The 18,370-nt window shown below is 35.7% G+C and overlaps 1 protein-coding gene across 1 annotated transcript in view; it reads left to right on the top strand.

Annotated features, from left to right (window-relative positions):
* Positions 1-18,370, top strand: part of CAMKMT (calmodulin-lysine N-methyltransferase) — a 379,656-nt gene that overhangs the window by 30,740 nt on the left and 330,546 nt on the right. Inside the window, exon 3 of the mRNA XM_036262484.1 lies at positions 134-198. Coding sequence (XP_036118377.1) covers positions 134-198 — 65 coding nt within the window. The remainder of the gene's footprint in view (positions 1-133; positions 199-18,370) is intronic.

The following is an 18,370-nucleotide window of genomic DNA, read 5'->3' on the forward strand; positions in this document are numbered from 1 at the left end:
GAAATATTATAAAAATACAACATGGAAGGGTTTATTAGTATAGAGTGTATCACAATGCTGTCTCAGCTTTTTTAAAAGATGAGCAAATCTTAATATTTCAGAATCATTGAAAAAATGTTTTATTTATTTCTAGGCATAATAGTGGATCTTTGAATATTGAAGATGTTCTGACCAGCTTTGACAATACAGGAAATGTTTGTAAGTTATATGGTCATTGTATAGAAATATTTTTAGTGTTTTAAAAAGTGAATTTATAATTGGTGTTTTTTCTCACTAATATTTATTATACTGAATATTATACACACGTATAATAGGAACTCTTACTGTTTTTAGCTGCAAAATGAGCCTCATATACAATGTGCCTACTAAGTGGGATAAGGCAGTTTTATACTTGGCAGTTGTGTGTGTGTGACAGAATGTAGGTCAGAGGAACACTGGACTCTCCAGTCCTATCCCTTTTGTTTCTTGTTTTCATTTTGACCTTCTCAGTTAATCCAACAGAAGGGCTGTCTCTTTCTTCTTTGTTGTGTTTTAGGTGCTTTCTTTTCCACTTCCTGCTTCTTCTCTCTCACTACAGAATGAACCCAGAACGTTTTCCTTGTTGCTAATATACTTTAATACTAGAATGTTTTTGTTTTGGGTACTATTATAATATTATGGAGTATATTGTTTTTTCATCTAAGCCTGGAAGTTGTGATTTCTCCATTGAGAAAAATCATTTAAATAATTATAAGGTCATATGGTTAAAGAAATCAAACAAAAATATCTTTATATCACTGCATTAAACAACATGATAGAAGCTGTGAACTCCTTCACGTGTATTGCATAGGATATTTCTCAATGAGATATGATGGTTTTAAATGTAAAAATTGTACTCAAATACTTTTTATCTCAAAGGAAATTACAGAACTGTAACTACTTATTGTCTGAACTAAAACAAATTTCTTTGCTAATAGTACTGCTTTATTAAATGCTCCCTAATTTTAGGTCTGCATAGAAAAATGTTTAACAGTTCTTATGCTCACATTATGGCAAACTTTTCATTGTGTAGAAAAACATATTTAGTACTAAGGGATTTATAAATATCCTAAAAATTCCTAAAATATTTAAAATAGGGTAGGTTTCTTTTTCATGGATAGTGACATGTGTATCTTTTAGTTTCTACATGTTGGCACTTCATGAATTCTTTCTTATTTAGGCATATCTCATATTTTCTTTCTTTTTTTTTTTATCCTCACCCGAGGACATTTTTGCATTTATCTTCAGATAGAGCGGGAAGGAGAGAGGGAGGAAGAGAGAGAGAAACATCGATATGAGAAAGACAATTGACTGATTGCCACCCACTCAACCCCATGGGGCCAGGGACAAACTGCAACCAAGGTACGTACCCTTAGTGGGAGCCGAACCCGGGACTCTCTGGTCCGCAGGCCGATGCTCTAACTGCTGAGCCAAACCGGCCAGGGCATATCTTATATTTTCATTGGGGTTTTGGGCAAGGACTGGCCAAGGGATGCTAATGGTAGTTGAGGAGACATTCTCCTTTAGTTCTAGGGTAATGTAAAATATCATTAAGTCAGGCTTATGCATACATAATTAAGGAACATGACTGGAGAATGTTAAATGTAGAAATTTTGATTCAGTAATGTAAAAATCAAATATTGTTCCCAGTGGCTCAGTGTGAAATAGGGCCGCTAGCTGGCAGAATATGTAAAACAAAAATATTTTCCTAAAGGTCTAACCTATTATTTTTTATATTGATTATCTTATACTGCTCTTACATTCCTCCCCTCTGCTTGCCTCCCAAACCTCCAGTTGTTGCATTGACAAATGGAGCAATTGCATGTTAAAAGTATTGTTTCACTGCTGTCTATTGTTCAGTAGTAAGGTTTGAGTCTTTGGAATGAGACCAACCTACATTTAAATCTTGATTCTGAAATTCATTTTAAGCAATTTATATAATCTCCATGAGCCACAATATTTTTTAAAAAAATCTCTTGGAACTGGATATAATGTATAGAAAGTTTGTAACATATATTACATTCTCATAGTTGACACTCAATAAATGGAAGTTATTACTACTGGTGATAAGTATCTCTAAAACTTCTTTCAGTTTTTTTCTAATAATGAAGGTAATATAAGGGTTATTCTAATGTTTTAAAAATAAACTATTTTGATTGAACTAACAAAGCAGGAAAAATAAGTTACCCAAATAGTAATTTGTTAAAATATCTTGCCATAAGTGTGGCCTTCAAAAACTGAATATGTCAAGTGATAGAAGTAGTGACAAAAATAAGACCCATTAAAACATCTTGTTTAGTGTAACTTTTACATTACATTCTTTTTATTTTAAAAGAAAAATCTACACTGGTTATAATTGTTAAAGTCCTGTTGCAATAAAGTAAAAATTGATTATACTTTTTATGGAATCTTTGCCAAGGCTTGAAGTGATCAAGGATTGAAAAAGTAGTTTTTTACTTGATGCCTTGTGTTTGATTTTACATAAATTGTGGTATTAGGTTGAGTTTGTGACTAGAAAACCCAGCAGAGGGCGCCACATCATAATTCTGTCTCATTGCTCAATATACTTGGAATTAATGGCTTGAATAATGACTGTAAGCTTTTATCATTTAAACATATAAAGACATATGTCTACACATTCCCATTTAATTCATTTTTATATATTTACTATATTCATCAACTTATCAATATAAAAATAAATTTTTCTGACCAAGTTTTGGGTTTATTTGCTTTTTGTTTTAAATATCAGTTTAATTTTTATACTTCTAGCTTCAAATAAAAGAATACTTTTGATCTTGTTAATATTGATATAGAGAAAGTTCTATACAAGAATATCAGTTTCTAAATCATCACCATGGTAGTACACCGATAGTAAGTACATTGAGGGACGTTTAGAACGAAGAAAAAATTTTCTAATACTGTGAGAGAACCAACAGCTAGAATTATTCATATATTTCAGGAATTAGTTTCCAGGTTAATATAGCTTCCTAATAATAGAAAGAATAACTTAATTAAAATATTTTTTAGTTACAAAAATCTGATATGTGTTTATATAGTATATATATATAAATATATATGTACATATATATATAAATATATTCATGGTTTATAGAACCCTTAATCTCAATTTTAAGCTAATTTTATTCATTAGCAATGATTTTATTTATTGTCAATTTTCACAGAGTGGAGAGTCAACCTTCTTGAATTTCTAACCAAAACGATATGGGAATATCTCTAACCAAATCGATATGGGAAAATCCTTAATTTTGGAAAATAAATGAAACCTCTAGATATTTTATTGCTTCCTGATATATTAGAAAAAAAAACATTATTTATATTTACCTTTATTATTACAAAGTGTTCTATGGTTTTAAATGTATGACCTGTAAAGCATTTTATATTTTTGAGATATCCTTTCACTGTTTAAAGTCATTTGAATGTCATAGGTAGAAATTAAAATGAATTTCACGCAACGCTTTTGGATGATTCATTATTCTATAGAATAGGAACCCCATCTTATTTTTATATATTTATATTTGCTATTGTGGAAAACAAAGTATTTTGAAAAGTAAGCTCCTTTTTGCTTGCCTCTAAGTGGGGATAAGTATACATATTTTATTCTTTGGGTTCTACTACTTGAAAGCCTACTTCCTTTTTTTTTTTTTTTTATCCTCACCCGAGACATTTTTCCACTTTTTGTACAGATAGAGTGGGAGGGAGAGAGAGAGAGAAAAAGAGAGAGAGAGAAACATCGACGTGAAAGGGACACATCGAGTGGCTGCCACCTGCACGACCAACCAGGGCCAGGGACAAACTGCAACCGAGGTACGCGCCCTTAGTGGGAACCGAACCCGGGACTTCTGGACCGCAGGCCGATGCTCTAACCGCTGAGCAAAACCGGCCAGGGCCCTACTTCCTTTTAAAATATCAAAGTTACTCTGTGGAGAGGTTGTGTCTACTATTGATTCATCTTGCCTGGGAAGAGATGCCATCAAGCTACCTACTCTAGGGAAAAGTGTAAGATGACATCCTTCACCTAAAAGGAGGTGCTGGCTGCTTCTGTGTTTCACATAACATGTCACTCAGGTATCTTGGGTCAGAGAGTACTTTGCAAGCACCACAGCAGATCTCTTGCTTCTGTTTTCTCTGTGGGCAGGGTCTCCTTTCCAGCCAGTCCCTGACCTCTAGTCAAAGAAGCTCCATCATACTACATCTCTCCCCGACCATTTTCTCTTTCTCCAAAGTCGTCTTTTCTACTGAAATAATTTTTTTGAAAAAAATGTGACCCTCTTTAGCACTTTCTTGATCCTAATTTGCTGTCATATTATATAATGCAACTACATATTTGGTATTTGGGATATATTAGCTTCATTTGCACTTTTTTTTTTAGCACATTGTTTTCTTTTGGCAGCATGAACAGGTGAGTTAATATTTCTTATACAATTTATTGTTTGCAATATATGCAATATAATGCATATAAGCCTTTAAAGAATAGGAAATCTATAGTTATATATTTCATTACAGTAACCTAGAGTTAATCAGGATTTTGGGCCAACACTTCAGCTTAAATTTGGAGAAATGTATTGGTAAGATTCCTTCTGCTATTTTTTATTTTTACTTATTTATTTTTTCTGTATTTTTGCCTTTTTTACTCTTTTAAAAGAGTAAAAAATAAAAATTTCTTTCTTTCTTGTTTCTTTGCCCTTCTGCTATTCCTTGAAAATATATATATTTTTTCTCCTGGCTGGGCTACATGACAGTACTCTGTGTGGTGGTTGTTGTCTTATGATCTTCTGGAGAAATTTGTAGATCCTCTGCCTCATGTATTTTTACATGTGATAGTGTGACATTCTCCCCCACCCGCACCTCCTGAATCCTAGGGTTGACTTGGACTTTTAATGCACACAACTACATTGTCCTGTTTCTGGATCCTTTCTAGTGGTCTGATAGCAGAGCCTGTTTTGTGATATATCTAGAACCAATCTCTTTGGGTTAGTAGTAAATTATTACTTAAGGAAGTATTCTAATTAAAATACAAAATATTGCCCTGGCCAGTGTGGCTCAGTTGGTTGGAGCATTGTTCCATGCACCAAAAGGTGTCAGGTTTGATTTCTGGTCAGGGCACATACCTGGGTTGCAGGTTCAATCCCTGGTTGGATGTGTGCAGGAGGCAAACGGATTAATGGTTCTCTCTCATGTTAATGTTTTTCTTTCTCTCTCTATCTTCTTTGCTATAAAATAAAATTTTTTTAAAGTTTTAAAATAGAAACAATTTTCACTTTCTGTATTTGGGAAACCAAAGGTAACTAACTGTCTCTTAGGAAATATAGTTCAAATTTTTAGTTTTTCAGTTTCATTGTTATTGTCTTATGTAGTGAGGGTCCATAATATTGGTGGAATTATTAAAGCTTCAGGAATGTCGGCTTGGATTTAAAAAGTTTTTCTTCATTCAAATAGAGGCTGTGTGTGTGTGAGTTTGTATATAATGCATACATGTATACATGTACATATATATATATATATATGTACATGTGTGTATATATATGTGTATACCCCCACATACTTGGTAAGGTAGTTTGATTTAAAATTTTGAGTATCCATATCATTTAACTAGTAATTCCTTTTCTTTTTTTTTTTTTTTTTTTGTCCTCACCCGAGGACATTTTTCGATATTTTGTTCAGATAGAGTGAGTGGGAGAGAGAGAGAGAGAAACATCGACGTGAAAGCGACACATCGAGTGGTTGCCACCCACACGACCCAACCAGGGCCGGGGACAAACTGCAACCAAGGTACGTGCCCTTAGCGGGAACCGAACCCGGGTCTCTCCGGACCACAGGCCGACGCTCTAACCGCTGAGCCAAACCGGCCAGGGCTAGTAATTCCTTTTCTAAAAAATAATGACATGAGACTGTAAAGCTAGAACGTGAAGGGATTTTTGTAGTACAATGAATAACTGGAAAAAATATAAATCTTTAATTTTGAGTGACTGGTTAATTATGGATAATCCGTGAAATGGAATACTATATAGCTGTTCAAGATCTCTAAAACATATTAGGTTAAAAATCACTATAGGGAATATGGTCTTATTTGTGTAAAATACATATATCCATTAAGTAGCTATGTATTATATGCATAGAAGTATGTGTTAATGTTCATAGTATTTGGTTTGGTTATTTAGATTATTGATGATTCTCCTCTTTTAAAAAAATATATTTTTACTGATTTCAGAGAGAGAGAAAGGGAGAGGGGGAAAGAGAGACAGAGAGAAAGAAACATTGATGTGAGAGATAAACATTGATCGGCTGCCTCCTGTAGACACCCTGACTAGGGGTGGAACCTGCGACTTGGGATCCAACAGGTGATGTTCTGGTAGATGGGAGGACGCTCAGTCAACTGAGCCACACCGTCCAAGGCTCTCCTTCTCTTAATACGTTTCAGTGTTGCTTGATTTTTTATGGCATGTATTAGTTTTATAACTGGAAAAAGCAAAGTTATTTTTATTTTGAATAAAAGTAGTTATTTTTTAAGTTCCAAATTGAGTATTATTATTATTTTTTTTTTACTGAAAGCTGGGATAAAATCTTAAATCGCTTAGGAAAGCACTGGGGAAAAAAGGAGCAATTCATTTTACCAGTGAAAAAACAAAGTATTATTTTTACATACCACTTTTCTCCAAGGAGCTCACAGCATATTAGGTGTTAATGTACTGTATCTTTTGATGCATTACTTTTGTGAGATAAGAAATTAGAGATCAGATCATTCTAGCCCTGTATTAGGTCACAAGAGTACACAGAGGTTAAAAACTCAGTCTAGCAGAATATTGAGGTTGGGTAGAGATAATTTATAAGTTCTGTTAAAAAAATAAATTTTAAGGTACAGAGCATTATGTGGTTAATGTTGATGGGTAATGGTCAGCAGCCCTGAGACTATAGGAGGCCCCAACTCAAGTAGGGAGCTGGTGGCACGCAGGACTAGCTCTGGATTTGGCTCTGAGCTCCTGAGAAGGATCACAGTGTATATATAGCCTTTGTTAGAAAGATTAGAGGGTAGGTTAGAAAAGGTTTCTAGAGGGTAGGTTAGGTCTCTAGATGATAGTTTTCCTAGCCACGTGTCTCCAGTTGTCTGACTTTGTAGCTCCATAGTTGTCAGGGCAGTTTTTTCTTTTGATACAATATTGGATAAGCATGCCCCTGAACCTTAAACAGAGTTCTATACATTTGTTTTTATTTTTTGTTGCTTTTTTAGAGAGATAGGAAGGGAAAGAGAGATAGAAACATCAATGTGAGTGAGAAACATCAATGGGCTGCCTCCTGCACACCCCCTACTGGGGATCGGCATGTGCACTGACTGGGAATCGAACTGGGACCTCTCAGTCCGTGGGTTGATGCTCAATCCACTGAGCCACACCAGCCGGGCTATATTTGTTTTTACTATTTACCAGGGAAGGAACATTTAGAAGACATCTCTTTTTATTTCACTTAAAGACAGTCTTTATTGTTGAAAGTTTTAATTCACTTTTAAAATAAATTATGGAGTTGGAATGGTTCTCTTTGATAATAGAAAGTGTTGCAATTGTGAGAAAAGACTGAAATAAACCCTATAATCCTTTCTAGATTCATAATGTATTAATGCTAATCAGTGCAATAATACTGGAAGGTAGTTTATGTCTTTGTCATAAACCTGCTAAATTTTCCCTCCTTTAAATAGTTGAAGGGATGTTTCTAACTTAGGTGCCTCCAAGTTTTAGCAGAAGATATGCCAAGCAAGTGTTTTGGTTTTTTTTCTCTTTGAGCAAATATTGAATAGTACTTTTTTCTCTGTCTTTTAAAAAGTAGCTACTGTTTCTGCCCTGACCAGTGTGTCTCGGTTGGAGCATCATCTTGTGCACCAGAAGGTCACGGGTTCAATTCCGGTTGGGGCACATACCTGGTTTCGGGTTTGATCCCCATTTGGGGTGTGTAGGGAAGGCAACAGATAGATGTATCTCTTTCACATTGGTTTCTCTCTTTCTCTCCCTCCCTCCCTCCCTCCCTCCTCCCCCTTTCTCCCTATCTAAAATCAATGTAAAAGAAAAAAAAAGCTACCATTTCTTTTGCATACCTCACAGTATCTATCAGGAATTTTGTGAATATTATTACCATTTAATCTTATTAACAATTTTGCAAGGTAGCAGTAACTTGCTTAAAAACGAATATTTATTATTCCTGGTCACACAGGAATTTACAACTATTTCACTATATTTCTTGAAGGTAGTATTTCCCCTAAATGGTGAGGAATGAATTTTAAAAGTTCATGGTGGGAATTGAAACTAAAAGTGGTAACTTGGAGTGCTAGAAAATAACTTTGGCAAATGGAAAAGAATTCTGTCCAGTGGATTGTGTCTCAGAGGAGACTGATTAAAGGTCACGGAAAATGGGCTCTCTAGGGTTTCTTAAAGGTAGTTGACAATCTAATGGAGTGGGGATTTGGGGAGTGAGGATTGGGGTGAAAGAATGCATTTTCTTTTAATAGTCTAAAACCAAATGTGGATTTTGCTTTATTTCAGATTTTTTTTTCTTTTTTGAAAAATATGTTTTTTTGCATGATAATACAATAGTAATACTGGTTTGTGTTTTTACATAGCTCTTTCTCTCTAAGGTATTCAATGTGTTTCTCAAGTTATATTTAAAAATATAACTATGACCACAGTGATACTTAAAAATTGTTTACATAAACATGTCACACAAAAAGCTCATCTAAAAGGATATTCTTGTCTTTAACAAAGTAGTTGGGGCTATGGATAGACTTTCCACAGAGAATTATGGATATTTGGACATTAGCATGGCTTGTGTGTATTACATCACTCTATGAATGCTTGATATGAACTAAATGTTTGATGGTTGAATGAATTTAGTGCTGTGTATATGTATCTCATCTTTTTCATGTTGTCTCCTCTCACCCTTCATCCTCCACTCCCAGCCCTGAATCTGTGTATTGGTGTTAGAGCTTCTGGAGGTGAGGACAGTTCATGGAAAGAATAGGGAAAGTTGCAGATTGTTCTATCTGTGTATGAGTTGGAAAATGTGAGTGTATTATGAATATTGTGGATGCCTCCCATGCTCACAATCTGCTTGTTCTAGGTTGCTGAATCAGGTAGAATCTTGGTGGTAAATTCATGGTTTGTCTTAAGCCTTGGCGCAACCTGGTGTCATTGCCATTTCCCATGGGTCTTTTAGGTTCTGACTGAAAGCTGTGGTGGAACTCAGACTTACAACTTAAATTAAGTATGATTTTTAATTGTGATAGTCAAAGAAAGACAAATAATATTTCAATTATTCTTAGACTTTGGTTTCATTTTAATATTTGACAACTTAATTAGAATTTAGTGGGAATTGGAAATGAGAAATAAACCACAACTTCTCTGCTTGTGCTTATCTCCTGGATTCTCTTACAGAAGAAATTAGAGCCCTGGATGGTGTTTCTCAGTGGTTAGAGCATTAGCTCTCAGACCAAAGGGTCTTGGGTTCGATTCCCAATCAAGGGAATATACCTGGATTGCAGGTTTCATCCCCAGCCCCAATCTGGGTTGTGTGGGAGGCAACCAACCGATGTGTCTCTCTCACATCGATGTTTCTCTCTCTCCTTCCACTCTCTTTAAAATTCAGTGAAAGAATATCTTTGAATGAGGATTAACAAAAAAAATAAGAAGAAATTAGAATAATGAGAAAGGAGAAATTGATTCATATTGCTGTTTTTGATGTTTTTAACCTACAGATTTGTAGTTTGTATCCTAAATTTAGTGCTTGATTTTATATCATATTGTATTAACTATTTGTTAATCTTTTGTTCCCAAAATAAAACTTTACCAGATTACAGGCATGTCTTAATTTTATAGGACATATACTATAGGCCCCATTAATGAATAGAAACTGAATTCAGAACACAAAATTGTTTTGCTTAGCTAATTCAATAATTAAAAAGACTTGGAAATAGGAAAATTCACATAAAACCCTAGATTTCTATTTTCTTGTAGAGAAAAATAATGATCTAGCAGTCTGAGTCGGCGCTCCCATAGTCGGAGCGAGCAGATTCTCCATTTTGTGCCCTCACCACTCTACCCATGGACATTTGAGTTGCAACTTCTGATACGTGTTATATATTTGGAAGCATTTAAGACATGTTTGCCTTTGTATAGTTTTAGATTATTTATATACTTAAGAGTCGATTCTGATTAGTCATTTTGTTTATCAACTCTAATTAAATACTTGTAAATTCTTTTGGAAAGAAGTCTTTTATAATTCAATGAGTTAATCATATATTTTTGGGAAATATTCATTTCCCATGCTACCTAAGAATGGCAACAACTATTAACAAATATTTATTTTTATTTTTGTTAATCCTTACCTGAGGATATTTTTCCATTGATTTTTAGAGAAAGTGGAAGGGAGAGAGAGAGAAACATTAGTGTGAACGAGACACATCTATTGGCTGCCTCCTGCACACACCCTGATCAAGGCCGGGGATTAACCCAGGTATGTGCTCTTGACTGGGAGTCGAACCCACAACCTTTCCAGTACTTAGGCCGATGCTCTAAACACTGAGCCACACTGGCCAGTGCTTATATTTTATAGAAAATAAGGTGATACTATTTTAAATATTTTTTATCTGTCAGTACCTTTAATAAGACATATTTTTGAAGCAATCATTTCAGTTAAAAGGATGAAATAGATTAAAAAATGAAAGTAGTATAGAAGCTATGAGAGAATTTAAATATTTGTGAGTATATGTGTATGTTTGTGCATGTATATGTATATGTGTATATGTAAAATATATAGTTAATTTTATCTTTATTTGCCTCCTCTTTATTTATAGACTGGAAAAGAAAGAATAGTCTTAAGTGTTTATTAAGTACCTATTATGTGCTCACCTGCATTTTCAATTCCCAAATGATTTTTCTTTTTTTTTTTTTTTTTTTTTATCCTCACCCGAGGACATTTTTCCATTTTTTGTTCAGATAGAGTGGGAGGGAGAGAGAGGAAGGGAGAGAGAGAGAGAAACATCGACGTGAAAGGAACACATTGAGTGGCTGCCACCCGCACGACCGACCAGGGCCGGGGACAAACTGCAACCGAGGTACGCGCCCTTAGCGGGAACCGAACCCGGGTCTCTCAGGACCGCAGGCCGACGCTCTAACCGCTGAGCCAAACCAGCCAGGGCCCAAATGATTTTTCAACTTTGACTGAAAAGGAATAAAACATTCTACACTTGTTGAAGAAACTACTGTTTATTAAAATCTGGATAACTATCTCTTTTTTTTTTTTTTTTTTTTTTTTTTTTTTTTTTTTTTTTTTTTTTTTATCCTCACCTGAGGACATTTTTCCATTTTTTGTTCAGGTAGAGTGGGAGGGAGAGAGAGGAACAGAGAGAGAGAGAGAAACATCGATGTGAAAGGAACACATCGAGTGGCTGCCACCCGCACAACCCACCAGGGCCGGGGACAAACTGCAACCGAGGTACGCGCCCTTAGCGGGAACCGAACCCGGGTCTCTCAGGACCGCAGGCCGACGCTTTAACCGCTGAGCCAAACCGGCCAGGGCCTGGATAACTATCTCAGTGTCTGATGTGTCTGGGTGCTTGGGTGATCTCTGAACTGTCTTAAGTCTCACCAGTAAACATTAAAAAAATAATTTAAAATAACTATGTTACTTCATCAATGAAGAATTCATCCTGATAACAATTTTTAGAATATTGGCAAGAAAATGGCTTGATTTACCCTAATTACATAAAATTAAATTTAATGGCATGAACACATTATCTCAGGACATGATTTTATTTGTATCTTTTTAAGGCTTAAGATGTTTTCAGTTAGAATTATCTATATGTACACCATCAATTTCATGTTTCTGAAGTCTTTTCTGATGCCTTCTGACCTGTTCCAGCCTGATCTCTAGGCCTACTACAAAGCTTTCATCTTGAAATCTCCCTTCACTATCATCCCTGTTTGTCTTTTCTGTTGCATCTCATTTCCCAGATATCATGGCTTCCTCTTTGTTTACACCATCATTTTGGGTAATTATAAATTCTAGTACCTTCCTGAGAAAGTAAGGAGAAGTACTTTTTTAAGATCTTGTGATACTTTGGTTGGATATAAAATGATAGAATTTGAAATAGTTTCTCTTTCCAAATTCTGTAGCAATGTGTTGTAGATCCTAATGTAGCATTTGAGAATTCCAGTGCTGTTCTAATTCTCTCTTTTTTATGAAATCTGTTTGTTTTCTCTGGAATTTGACATATTCTCTTATTCTCAGTGTTCTCAATTTTATAATATAATATCTTGGTGTGGCTCTATTTTCAAACATTGTATTGGTCATTTGGTGGGTACTTTCAATTTGGAAAGTTGTATTTTTCAGTCTGGAAAATTTTCTTGAATTACTCCTGTAGTGATTTCTTCCTTTCTGTTTTCTCTGTTGTCTCTTTCTGGAACTTCCATTTTTTCAAATGTTAGACATCCTGGACAGGTTCCCTAATTATTTTTTCATTTTTTGTTTGGCATATTTTTGACTTTTTTCTTTACTCTCAGGGATAGTTCTGTAATTTTATCTTGTAATCTTCCTGTTGGATTTTTTTTTTTTTTATGCTTTTTAATATTTAAAAGCTTTTTTTTTCTTACTTTCACCCCTCCCCCCATTACATTCTTTTCATATTTGATTGTTTCTTAGTTTTTTTTGTTTGTTTGTTTGTTTGTTTTTTTTATCCTCACCCGAGGACATTTTTCCATTTTTTTGTTCAGGTAGAGTGGGAGGGAGAGAGAGGAACAGAGAGAGAGAGAGAAACATCGATGTGAAAGGAACACATTGAGTGGCTGCCACCCGCACAACCGACCAGGGCCGGGGATAAACTGCAACCGAGGTACGCGCCCTTAGCGGAAACCGAACCCGGGTCTTTCAGGACCGCAGATGGATGCTCTAACCGCTGAGCCAAACAGGCCAGGGCTGTTTCTTAGTTTTTGATAATATATTACTGGAAGTTTTTGTCTTCTCTATTTATTGTCTCTCTTTCAATTTACTTTTTCAGTTCTCTTTTGGCCTCTGTTTTTTATTTATTTATTTTATATAGTTTTTGTTTGTTTGTTTTTTTAGGGAGAGAGAGATAGAAACATCGATTGGCTGCCTCCTGTATGCTCCCTACTGGGGATCAAGCCTGCAACTTGGGCATGTGCCCTAACCAGGACCTTTCAGTCCATGGCACGATGCTCAATCCATAGAGGCACACCAGCCGAGCAGGCCTCTGTTATTTATAAAGGAGGTCTTTATCCAATATCTGGTGATCTTTAAGGGTTGCATACTATAAAACTGATTGACTTCTAGCTTATTGTGCAAGCCTAGCTTGTTGAGTATGAGTTTCATTGTGAGATAATCTGGCTGGGCTATTTCTTGAGGAACCCTAGATGTCCACATGTTTAGGTGTATCTCTTAAATTGGTCTGTTTCCCACAGAAAACTCTTGAGTCTGCTGTTTTGGGGAGTGTGTATAACTTAGCTGCTGGCATTTTAGATTGGGAAGGAAGAAGAGTCTCAAAATTCAGTTACTCAATTTCTTTTCAGAAAAATATTTTACTTTACCCTTTACTACACTCCCTCGACTGAACTAATGTCCTGTAGTCCAGGGACCCTCTGATTTATATTCTTTGGGGACTAATGTGGATGACAGTTGTTTGGAGTGGGAGATATGATTTTAAGGTCTAACTGTTTTGTAAGTAGATTTTAACACATATTTCTGTATGTAACCCATTCTCACCTTCATTTAATAGAAATGTAAATGACTTCCCCCACTGCCAATTTGGGATTCAGCTTTTTGCTGTTATCTTTTTGTGCCTTTATGAACCCTACTTTCATTTTCAAATCTTACTTTTGTTTTAGGTGGTATATCAGGAAGGGAATGGACGCTAATATATAGATTAACATCTGTACACACACACATTCATCTGTATACACACACATTCACTCATATATAGATTCACTCTAACATCTGTACACATACACACACACACACACACACAAACACATTTACCAATCTTATATAAATGCTATAGAAACTTAAAAATAACTTAAGAAAAATTTAAACTTAATTTAAGTAAACTGTTATTGGTAGGGTACTCTTTGTGTCCCTACCTGTTGCCAGTGGAAGTAGGCTTCTTGTGATGTCATGAGAAAAGGACTTTTCTGAGATTCACACTGGAGAACGAGCAATATTTATTTGCATGGAATTAAAACCCTGAGTTTCCAAGGTCCCATCTCCCTCCATCCTACCAAGGGAAAAGTCCAGCTGTGTCTTCAGTGCACCTAGGATTAAAGCCAGTGTCCAAAGCTTCTGCTCCATGTTTGCACAGTCCAGTCCAGCATCAGGCTAACGCAGCTTGTGTTCCCAGTTGTAGTCCATTGCGTGTGGGGCACTGTCCATGCAGCTTCTAGGGCCACATGGCAAGCTGGCACACGGGCAAATACAAGGAAGCTGGAGCAAAGCCCGAGGAGTGAGAGAGAGAGAGAATTCCTTTGTCTCAGGATTTTAACCTAAGGTTTCTTGTGCTTGCAGTGGCTCCATCCCCTCTAGCCAATCCATGGCTCCACAGGCTAGACTGACAGCTGGGTATCTTCCTTACATCACCCTGACTTTATTATGCATGTGTCCATATTCCATTTTCCCCAGTGTTCTGCCGAGAATGGACCCATGATTCCTTGGGGAGTGTGAAATTGCAGCTTCCTGGTAAAGCTGCCCAAATAGCCATGCTTATATTGCCTGGCCTCCCTTTGGCTCCTTTCCTATTACTAATATTAACTAGCTAGTTACAATGGTAACAAAACCATATATGGTTCTTGTCAAATCTACACTAGAAAATATTTCCAGTTTAAATATATTGACATGAGTCACCAAGGCTTTGCACAAGTTTTATAAAAATTTCCCCCCCTTATTTCTGAATTTTTTAGCCTCAAGAATCAACTTGTGTCACTCCTCTATAAATCCTTTCTTGACTCTTTCTAAGCTATAGCAACAAACATACATTTTATGTTTACCTGTAGACTTAAAAAATACACCATTAAAACATATCACATATTATTATAATTGTGTCTAAATTATTCACTAGATTGTAAGCTCCTAGAGAGAGGTAGGACTGACTTTTTTTCCTGTGTATGTACAGTAACTGGCATATAGTGAATAATCAATAAATGCTTTATGGATAAGTGAATTTAATATTTAAAAAAGAGAACCATACTTAAAATAAATTAATATATGAATATTTATAAAATGTTCACTATATAGAATAATTTACTTTAGGATTCTTTTAAATAGCCCATGTCTCTAGTACATTTAAAATTTCATTTTATGTGTTTTTTGAGGGACACATTTATGTTGTGTCCATTTTGCATATTTGTGTACATATATACACATTCTATATTATCTTTCTTTAGTAGGGATGTTACTTATATTTAAGAAGAAATATATGTTAATTTTTTACACATTGATGAGGTTTTTTGCTCCAAACATCTTTTGCTGGGAGAGCACTAAGTGGCTATTCACCTAGCTTGCTGATCAGTGCAATATATTTTAAGCAGCTAGTTCCAAAATACATTCAAATAGCATGTACTATGCCTCATGATTTGCTATTTCTTTGCTTAAATTTCCCACTCGGACCACCAGCAATCCCTTAAGTACTTTTCCTACCAGCTAATGCTAGCTTTTAAATATCTACTTAATGTTACTCCTTTCTTTCTCTTTGTTGCCTCTGTCATTTAACATACCTGTATGCCTGCCTGATATTGTTCCCTTTCAAGGTCTTTTATGCTTTTAGGATGATCTTTTCTAATCTATTTTTCTACTGTCTCAGGTGCTTTGATTCTGCTGTTTCTCCATCTCAAAGAGCTTAGTAGAGGGAGGAAGTGAATATTATTTATGTGTTTTTAAAAAGTTATGTACAATATTAAAGAAAATACAAATGCTGGTGTTTAATATAAACTAATGTTCTAAAAAATTAAAAGTTTTGATAAACCTTTAGAGTCATTCATTCATAGAGACAGAACTATTAAAATGGATTTTAATAGTTTTTAATATTTAAATAGATTTTAATAGATTAAATTTCATAGATAAGGGGAAAAAGGAACATTAACATTTGGCAGTTGTTAAAGTTGAATAATGGGTAAATGGGAGTTTATTATTTTCTAATCTCTTTATTTTTGTGTGTATTAAAACTTTTCATACAGGTTAAAGAAAATTGAAATATCATTTTTCATGTTTGACCCCGCAATCCTAATTTTTGATATCTGTCCTCTAGAACATAAGGACACATGATAAGGATGTTAATTACAGCATTATTTGGCTTGGAAAGGAAAATAACTTGGAAACAGTCTGATGAGTCTAGTCCCATCATTAATAAAATAGTTGGATAAATTACAGTGTATTTATACAGTGGATTATTATGTAGTAATTAAAAATAATAAATTGGCCCTGACTAGTGTGGCTCAGTTGGTTGAGTATTGTCCTGTGCACCAAAGGGTCACCAGTTCGATTATGTCAGGGCACATACCCAGGTGTTGGGTTTAATCCCAGGTTGGGGTGCATTCAGGAGGCAACTGATTGGTTTCTATCACATTGATGTTTCTCTCTCTCTCCTTCTCCCTTCCTGTCTAAAAATCAATCAATAAAAAAAGAATAAATTGAGCCTTGGCTGGTTTGGCTCAGCAGTTAGAGTGTCAGCCAGAGTCTTGAGTTGATTCCGGTCTAGGGCACATACCTCAGTTGTGGTTTGTCCCCAACCCTTGTCAGGGTCATGCGGGAGGCAACCAGTTGATGTGTCCCTCTCACGTTGATGTTTCTCTTTCTCTGCCTCCCACTCTATCTGAAGATAAATAGAAAAATATCCTTGGGTGAGGATTGGAAAAAAAAAAAAAAAAGAATACATTGAGTTATATGCTTTATTCTGGAGGGATACCCAGGATGTATTGTTGAGTAATGTGTATAATGTGTATATGTGAATACGCCAAAAGCTGTGAAAGCATATATACCAAATTAACAGTACTGCTCACTTCTGGAGAGTGGGACCTGAGGGCTTAGGGTGGAATCCTTCATTTACTCTCCAAGATTTTTAAAGTCATTCTATTCTTTTATTATAATTTTTGACTTTGATTCGTCCTTTCTTATTTAAAATTTTTTTTTTTCAATTACAGTTGACATACAATATTATATTAGTTTCAAGTGTACAACTCAGTGATTAGACATTATATGTCACTAAATAATCATTCTGATATATCTCATACCCATCTGATACCATACATAGTTATTACAATATTATTGACTATATTCCCTATGCTGTACTTTACATCCCGTGACTATTCTGTAACTACCAATTTGTGCTTCTTAATCCCTTCACCTTTTCACTCACTACCCAAACCCCACTCCTATCTGGCAGCCATCAAAATGTTTTCTGTATCTATAAGTCTGTTTCTGTTCTTGTTCATTTATTTTAGATTCAGTTGTTGATAGATATGTATTTATTGCCATTTTATTATTCATATTTTTTATTATTTTCTCCTCTTCCCCTCCTCCTCCTCCTCTTCGTTCTCCTCCTCCTCTTTCTTCTAGAAGACCCTTTAGCCCTGACCAGTGTGCTCAGTGGTTAGAGTCAGCCCTCTGAATGGTCAAAGGTTCGATTTCCCGTAAAGAGCACATACCTGGGTTACGGACTCAATCCTTGGCCCCAGTCAGGGCACATATGGGAGGCAACCAATGGATGTATTGCTCTCACACTGATGTTCTTCTCTCTCTCTGTCTCTCTCTCACTCTCGCTCTTGCTCGCTCTCTCTTCCTCCCTCCCTCTCTTCCACTCTGTGTAAAAATCTATGGAAAAAATATCTGTCCTTGGGTGAGGATTAACAAAAAAGAAAAGAAGACCCTTTAACATTTCATGTAATATTAGTTTGGTCATGATAAACTCCTTTAGTTTTTTTCTTGTCTGGGAAGCCATTTATCTGTCCCTCGGTTATAAATGATAGCTTTGCTGGGTAAAGTAATCTTGGTTGTAGGTCCTTGCTTTTTATCACTTTGAATATTTCATGCCCATCCCTTCTGGCCTGCGAGAGGTACAGGGCAGGTGGAACCAAATACTGCTTGTTTGAGAGATTTTTAGGAGAGTCTGAAACATAAACCAAGACAGGCCATTCATATGGAATAGCCATTGAAACAGCTTGGGTGGGCCCACAAGTTGGGTGGGGTGGAGGTCTAAGGGATTCACCAGGGTGGGGCAAACAGTGATAGCCAGGTTGATGGAGACTCAGATATGGCCCCTGTCTGCTGGCTCTGCTGGGGGAGGGCTCTGAAAAGG

Source organism: Molossus molossus, unplaced genomic scaffold (assembly GCF_014108415.1).
Source record: "Molossus molossus isolate mMolMol1 unplaced genomic scaffold, mMolMol1.p scaffold_m16_p_15, whole genome shotgun sequence".
In the NCBI taxonomy this organism is placed as follows: Eukaryota; Metazoa; Chordata; class Mammalia; order Chiroptera; family Molossidae; genus Molossus; species Molossus molossus.